We start from the raw sequence: 8864 nt of genomic DNA on the forward strand, positions 1-8864 counted from the left end.
TTTAACAGCATCAAAAATGTACTTTAAGTAAGTTAACAACTAGTTTTAAGAAGTTGGTCAAACTGAAAAAAAGAACTTGACTTATTAATATCCATTTTGAATAAATATTACTTCGTTCACTCAACAGCGAACACTAAGTCAGTGTAACTTTATTGAGTTTCAACTGTGAACAGGTTGGAGCAATCCTCCGACATCCATGTGAGTGACAGGAGCAACGGCAATGTTTGTCCAATATCACTGATTTGGTCAGAAACGGTTTCTGCTGTGTTTCATTCACTACAGATGCTAACTGTATCTGAGGGATTCTAACGAATGAGTGCCATTTGCTAGTTGTAACTCTTCCAAATTGAACTTATTTTTAGCTTTTTTAAACACCAAATCTAAAAACATTCATATTTAACTGTTCAAAATGTGTATTGGTCCATCTCAGGCAACTGTATGATTATTTTAGAAGTGAAGTGAAAGATGGATGCATTTTTCTCAGTCCTGTTACCAAAACTCATGTGCCATTTAAAAAGCATCACTAAAAGCATATCAACTAATTCCTTTGCTTTCCCCTCAATTTCCCTTAATTGTTAATTTTGAAGAAATGTTTGGTGACATGTTGAAATAATTGATATTTGTGACAAAAAATGACTATATGAAGCTGATGACTGAAGATGAAACGTTTTGCATTGAAACAGTCGCAGCTCACATTGTGTTGCACAAGCAGCTGACATCCCTGTATGTCAGTTCTCCGGGCTATAGGGTCACTGATGTATCCTCATATGGATGGAACTGGTGGAACATCTTTGAGCATCTCCATAACTGTTTCCTCGTTTGCAACACGTGTCTGTCTTTTGCAACACAGCAGGTCTGTGAAAAACCAACATGATTTAAGCATTCATGTGCTTCCTAGCCATGTCTCAGTGCCCTGTAGTGGACAAACTGATGTTTGATGTTGTCTGTCTTTTAAACCCTTTACAGCAGCAGGTTCAGCTGTTTAATACTGTTCAGTACTGAACAATACTCAGTCCTGTTACTCACATAAGAGTAACAGGACTGAGTTTTGAGTATAGAATTAGAAAATTCACAAAAAATAGCCACATAGCATCTCTGCTAAAAACATGACACAGAGCACAATGTAGTCGTTGACCAAAAAATGCTATTTTTGAAATAAACAAATAATATCTAAAAAATAATTTAGATAACACGAATGTACACCATTAATGACACCCTCAGTCAACACTAAAATATCATTAAATATACAGAAAAGTAACTGTGAGAACTTGCTTTTGGTCTTCCCATGGCCTTCAGAAGATTCAAATGAACCAACTTCCTGTTGAACACGTGACTTGGGGAGTTATTTTCCAGAAGGGATTATGTGTCAGGCTAACAGGACTGTGTGAAAACCTGGGGACACGAATAAAATGTATATTTTAATGTAATTAAAATGGACTATTTGGGAATTAAATGTGGACGGAAATGGCACCCATTCAATAGAATCCTTCATCTAACAGTAACTTTAAAGACGTCGTTTTCACCGAGCACTTAAATTCAGGGGAAATCAAGCTAATTTAGCAACGGTACTAGCTAGCTAATAGTGACTTCAACACAGTTTCACTTTGGTAGCTGAATTAATTTACGTTCATTTACATCAGACATGTGAAGTGTTGACACTGTAAAGGTAAAAGGTTAAGTGTCTCCTTTTGTTCTAACTTAAGTTGGTGTCATTGAGGTCTGGTCAGCAACAGTTGCATTGCTGGTCTGTTCTGAAAGTAAACCTGGGACAAATGTATTTTACTTGGTGTTTTTCAGTTTCATGTGTGTCGTGTTGCTGTTAAAGCCTTAAAGGTATTTTTGTTTGAGGCAGGCGTCTCTGAGAAAAGGATGAGGATCTCTTCAAAGAACACTTGGTAGGTAAATCAGATGCTTAGTTCTGACACACTGGACTTTGTGTTACACTCAAATACAATACCATGTTTTCAAATGGGATCACTTAAAACATGTTTATTCTGATCTACTTCCAACAGGATGGAGAAGTGCAGGTTACAGATGAAGGACCATGATGAGGGGCCATAATGTTGATCCAGCCAGTGCAAGGATAGTGACAGAGGGAACAGAAGTCCTGGAGAACCTGGATGTTCCAAGTGCCTTCACCATGTTAATGGTGCTGATATACGCCATCAACCTCAACTACCAAAACAACTGATGAAAACGTTTGAGGTGTTTCAAAAAATACTCCTTGAACTTGATGGACTGAAAACCAGCCCGAAGGTAATGTTGCAAAGGAATATACTGCTGTCCTAAAAAGTGTAATTAGAAAGTGGAAGTTTTAAGTTTAGTTAACATACTAATAGAAATAAATGTGTTCATTGATCACATCCATCATGTGTACCTGCAGTTTGTTTGAAAGACACATGTGGACGCTAGATGTTCACGCTGGATTCTCACACACTTGTTGGCACTAAGTTGCTCGTCTACTGGGTCCACGAAGCTAAAAGTAATGCACGTTTAGAGAGGTGTTGATTACACTTTATGACCCTCCAATGCCAAAAGACTCATTCATGCCTTCATTCTTCTGACTGGATTACTGCAACTCACTCCTCCATGGCATCAGCTCCATCAACTGACTCCAACTGGTCCAGAACGCAGCCGCAGGACTCATCACCCGCACCAAAACCTGGGACCACATCACCCCGGTCCTAAAGAACCTCCATTGGCTTCCCATCTCCCACTGCGTCACCTACAAATCCTGGTCCTCACTTTCAAAGCACCCCACCATCTGGCCCCCCCTTAACTCACTGCCCCCCCCCCCCCCCCCCCCCCCCCCACCAACCCTCTCGGCCCCTCAGATCCACATCAGCCGGTCTCCTCTCCATCCAGAGATCCAACCTCTGTAGTTTTGGGGACTGAGCCTTCTCCAGGGCAGCTCCCAGACTCTGGAACTCCCTTCCCCAAACCATCCGTGATTCTGAGTCCCTCACCATATTTCAGTCCCACCTTAAAACCCATCTCTTCTCCTCGGCATACCACTAGCCCCATGCCCCTTCCCTCATTTCAGCTGATTGCTGCTCTGTTTTGGCTTTGTCTTATTTATTTATTTGGTTTGTTTGTTTGTTTTCTGTAAAGCGTCTTTGTGTGTGGAAAAGCTCTCTACAAATTAAATGTATTATTATTAGTATTATTATTTTGCAGAATGTCCTGATGTTGAACTGGTATTAAGTTCTCTGAGGTGTTGGACACAACATCAGAAGCACCTCAGTATAATGCAGTACAACTTTAGAACAAGCACAAACCACATTTGAACAAAGCGAGGTTTTGACCGATGGTGAGGTAAATTTCATCAAAACAAACCTCTGAAGGCGCGTCTGTTCTCCACACTATGTGAGGAGATGGAGCTGAACATTCAGCTGTGGTGTTTCACAGCGAGGCTAGGTGGCTCTCAAGAGGGAAAGTGTTGTCCCGAGTCTTTGAGCTCACAGAGGAAGTTTGTGTGTTTTTGGAGGAGGAGCAGATTCATGACGTTGCAAGCAAGTTTAGTGATGAACAATTTCTGATGAAACTGGCCTATCTCAGCAATATATTTAGAAAACTCAATGAATTAAATCTTCAGCTTCAAGGCAGAGACGAGCACCTTCCTCACCTGGCAGACAATATTAGCACATTCATGGGAAAGCTTGAGATGTGGGGCAGACCACTTTCTCAAGGAAATACTGGTTCCTTTGAGAATCTGAGGGGTTTTGCTGAAACCAGTGATTCTGGAGCCACCACAATGATTCCCATCTCTTCCCTTACCTGTATGACTGAGTGAGGGATCCATTCAATGCAGCAGCACTCACTGATTTCACCTCTGATGAAGAGGACCAGTTCATTGAGATGACATCTGCCTCCACCCTGAGGCTGAGGTTTACAGGCCAGACATGAGTGAGTTCTGGCTTGGTGTGGAGGGGAGCATTCACTCTGCTTCCCTTCACCACATCCTCTCTCTGTGAGATGGGCTTTTCTGCTGTCGCCTCACTGAAAACACAGATCTAAGACATGACTTGAGAGTGGCAGTATCAACCTGCAACCTCGCCTTGAAAAGATCCATCCATCCATCCATCCATCGTCTACCGCTTATCCTGTATTCTGGGTCACGGGGGGGTGGAGCCGATCCAGCTGACATTGGGCGGAGGCAGGTTCACCTGGACAGGTCGTCTTGAAAAGATGTGCAACGCAAAACAGGCTCATTGCAGCCACGAATGCAGCGATAAGACTTGAGCTCAACCTGATCCAACTTTGTTATCATTCTAGCAAAGTGAAATGTATTCCATTTTTCTGTTTTGGAAAAAGCTCACAGACTGATGGAGCAATGACCAACATTACAAAAAGTTTAAATGGAAGTTGCTTTTTCATTTGTACAACATTGACAAATATCTGCATTTTTTTCTTTTGTACGTTATTTCAATTAAGTTAAACTTTGTTTTGTTGGGGGGGGCATGACTGGAGACGTTTGAGAACCACTGGATTAGAGAAACATCGTGGAGATGGTTTTTGTATCACTCTGTTTCACTGTGGAGGATATCTTTGGCTCTGGAAGTAAACTGTACGTAACAGGTAAGGAGAATATTTCATGTCCCTTCAGTTGTTTTATAGAACAAGTTGAAAATGTGTTTTAATGAGTTTCTGCTGCTTCAGGCTTCTCATGTTAGTTTTTCCATCATTAGTAGAGAATTATTGTGGCCGTGAAGCTGTTGTTCTATTAAAAGGTTCATAATTCCTGAAACAACGACTCAAGTTATTCTTTAATTCTGCAGGAGATTAAACAGATATAAAGTACGTATAAAATAAAAAGTATAAAGTATTTGATCCCCTCAATAATTCAGCAGAATATAATATTAGAAATTAATTAAATTACGTTGTGGAGAATCAAAATTCAATCATTTTTAATAGTAAAATTGACCTCATGACATTCATGTTATGTGATGGTACGGTATGTTTGTGGAAGACATATTTATACATAACAGCAAACAGATACTGCAGGTGATTGTACAATAAATCTAATTCATTCATATTAATTTATGTTTTTTAATATATGATTAAGAAAAATAAATGACACACGTATCTCGAGGCACTATTAATATAAATAGTATATGATACTCAACTTGATTTCAAATATATTACTGTAAATATAATTTTGAAAGTATATAATATTATACTATATTATATTATATTATATTGAATTTGCCCAAGTTATAAATAAAGTTAAAAAAATATGCATTGCGTATGCATATTTTCTTTTGTGTGTGTGTGCAGTTTGAGTATTTTTGTAAATATATATTATATGTAATATATATTCAAATAATTTTAATTATTTAGAGATGAAGGTAAATATGTCTAATATTATTATATCTATATTAACACTACTGAATCAACAAAATGTGATAACTATGAAGGTATATAAATGTATCTTAAATATTATATTATATTGTACCATATGATATATCAAAATTGTTATGAAATAAGTAAATACATTATTATTTGTATCATTTTCTGTAGCAAGAATAAAATAAATGGTGGGAAACATAATATTATCATATTAGCAACTATATTTTATGTGAAGGTGAATATGGAACTTGTAGTAATATGTAAATAAGCCCTAATATAGGAAATACAATTCAACTATATTAAGATACTTTTCATAGTTATAAAAGCTGTATAAAGATATACAAATGTATCTTCATAATTATATTATATCATATTTAATGATATTATATGTAAATCCCCCTCATATGTTAATAACGTCTAAACATTTGTATGTAATAATATACAGCAATCATTATTCATATTTGACATTTCATTCATTTAAAATTATTCTGACAAACGTCTAAGTATATGATGGTAATTAAATAATATGTTATACATGTTGAAATCATCACAGTTACTTTGATACGAAGGTGAATATTGTTATAATATGTATATTAGTCCCTTCTGAATACACAAAGTGGTATAACTGTATAAAGGTATCTTCATAATGATATGATAGTATATGATAGTATGTTATTGTTGACTGTGTGAATGTGTGTCTGTGCTGCTTGTTGCTGCTGTCAAACTTCAGATGAGCAGGTAATGAAGCCCGTGGTGAGCGTGTACCCAGCAGCATCCAGAGCCCCCCTGGAGGGGAAGAGCTCTCTGCTGTGTCTGGCCTCAGACATGTTTCCTCCTCTAGTCCGGTTCTCCTGGAAAAGACGAAAGGAGACTGGTTCTCTGGAGGAGGAGGTGCTCCCTGCTGTGGGAGAGCAGCTGGAGATCAGAGAGTCGGGACACGCCGCCGCCATCTTGCTGCTCCATCAACAAGAGATCAGCACATATAAATACCGCTGCTCCGTCCAGCACGAGGGGGGCACAGTGGAGGCCCAAGCAGAACAAGGTACTGAAGGCTTGGTGACTGTTCAGCAGTGATTCAGCTTCATGTGGATGCACTGCTGTCCAAGATATCAGAGGAGCAGACGACTGACGTCACTCACTGTCACTCCTTTTCCCTTCCAGAGGTTCCAGCTCCAGCTGCCTCCTGTCCTCCAGAGAGAGAGCCAGCAGACCTGCCAGCTCTGCAGCAAGCTGACTGTAAGATCAACTGCTGCCCCCTTTAATATAATATATATGATATGTTAGAATAATAAAAAGCTGCTTGGGGTCGCTGCAGTGAGGATTTAGCCTCGATACATGGGGTGCTAACTCTACCGACTGAGCTATGCGGCGCCCCGTTATGCTGCTATTTAAATCATTGTCCTGGCTCCATCCCTACAACGCTTGGTGGGCCCTTATTGGTTGTTTTTAAGGAGGGCCTTTGAACTTTCATTCAAATTGTAGCCGACCTCTGTCTTCATGCAAAGCTGGTTTTAAATAAAAGTTACTCTGATGAGAGAAGAGATGGGCATGAGGACTTAGGACACCAGTTCCAAATATCAAGCAACCACATTTATTGTTTAGCTTTTTTGCTCTTTGTTACTGTCTTAGTCGTCAGACCAAATGTTCTTCAAAAGAGGATAAACCCGATTGGCCTGACATTTCCTCCTCACATGTTTCTATCTAACAAAACATTCTGCTTCAATCCATATTTGTTGGTATTTAACCTTCAAACACTACATTTTCACTGTTGTGAGAAAGACAAAGGGAGGCAGCACCTGTATTAACGGGGAAGTCTAGCAGCCATCAAACAGCACCAGAAATTACATTTATAGAACCAAAAAATCATAATTCACCCACTTGTTTAGGACAATGACATCATCAAATTAACAATAGACATTCAAAACTTCAATCTACAACCTTAATAGAAGTAAAATATGAATGTAAAAATGTCTTATGAGGGCTGATCTGGGACAAGCTGTTACTACAGACTTGTGGACAGCTCTTACCACAGAGTCATATGTAACCATCACCTGTCATTTCATTCAGAACGGGGAGTTAAATACTCTATAATCATTAAATAAGAGTACTGGAATATGAAAGTTACTTACGTGTGTGTGTGTGTGTGTGTGTGTGTGTGTGTATGTGTGTGTGTGTGTGTGTGTGTGTGTGTGTGTGTGTGTGTGTGTGTGTGTGTGTGTGTGTGTGTATGTGTGTGTGTGTGTGTGTGTGTGTGTGTATGTGTGTGTGTGTGTGTGTGTGTGTGTGTGTGTGTGTGTGTTTGTGTGTGTGTGTGTGTGTGTGTGTGTGTGTGTGTGTGTGTGTGTGTGTGTGTGTGTGTGTGTGTGTGTGTGTGTGTGTAACAGTGTCCTTCCAGTCTCAGTGCAGGGTGAAGCTGCTCTGCCTGCTGTACACAGTGCTGATAGTGAAGAGTCTTGTGTACTGCTGTGGACTCAGTCTGCTGATGATCTCCAGAAAGAAGGGACGCTCCACCAACTGCTCACATGCTGACTGATCACCATCACATCTCATCAATTCATCTCATTCATCACTTTAATTATATTCACAAATATACATGATGACTTGATGAGGTTGGTTGTATGGTGTGTCTTTTTATACAGGATAGATACAGTCATCCTAAAAATATAAATACATATTTAGACATTATATTTACAGTAATTCAGTGTAAACTCTTTGTAGTGTTACTTTGATAGTTAAGATGAATAGTTAGCTGACTGGTTGATGTTTTATTCTTTACAGTATTTTTCTGTGCTTGTGTTTGTTTTTAATACATGATTCAGAGTGTGGCAGATTTGTCAAATTATTTCACTGTAAGATTCTTAATAAACTGAAAATTCACAGTGTTTTATGGACATCCTTGTTTTTATGGATTTGAGTTTGGCTTCATAGCAAATAATCAGGAACAGAACCAAGTTTGTTGAGTTTGTTGGCACCAGTAATGTGACTGTGGATGTAAGTCACTGTGAATATACTTTCACACAGCACCAAGAACAAATGTACAGGAAAATATGCATATAAGCACACAGCTAAACAAGGACAACAGAGCTAAACAAAGAGAAGCAAACATATACACACGGCTATTATAAACAGCTATTATAGTCAATAGGTGTGGCGGTCCCACCAGGTTCAGTGCTGACCCCCTTTTATATTGGTGTCAGTGTGGATGTTAAACTCTATGCTGACGACACTGTCCTTTAAACACAAACAAACAGCAGAAGTTTTAGCTTTGAAGCATTTTATTGAAGCATGTATTTTTTGACACTGAACTATTACAGCTTCATCAGGATGACATGGATCGGCAGAGCTACTGATTATACCTAAACTAACATTCATATTCATATACATTTCAAGACAGAATCACAGAAGTGAGTTGAGGATTTGAGCTGCTTCTCTCACAGATTCCACACACAGATCAAAGCAGTGAGTACTGAGCGCTGAGCTGAAGTTCCCAGAATGATTGTGTAACCAGAGTGGAT

The 8864-nt window shown here is 39.0% G+C and overlaps 1 protein-coding gene across 1 annotated transcript; it reads left to right on the forward strand.

Moving 5' to 3' along the window:
- Nucleotides 1-4004: 4004 nt before the first annotated feature.
- LOC311012157 (immunoglobulin lambda-like polypeptide 5) lies at nucleotides 4005-8240 on the forward strand. The gene is made up of 4 exons (XM_084007494.1): nucleotides 4005-4578; nucleotides 6080-6391; nucleotides 6511-6585; nucleotides 7734-8240. Exons 1-4 carry the CDS (start codon nucleotides 4509-4511, stop codon nucleotides 7880-7882), a joined length of 606 nt encoding a protein of 201 aa, XP_083863620.1. The 5' UTR covers nucleotides 4005-4508; the 3' UTR covers nucleotides 7883-8240.
- The last annotated feature ends 624 nt before the right edge of the window (nucleotides 8241-8864 follow it).

The sequence above is a fragment of the Eutrigla gurnardus genome, assembly GCF_963514095.1.
Source record: "Eutrigla gurnardus genome assembly, chromosome: 4".
Lineage (NCBI taxonomy): Eukaryota > Metazoa > Chordata > Actinopteri > Perciformes > Triglidae > Eutrigla > Eutrigla gurnardus.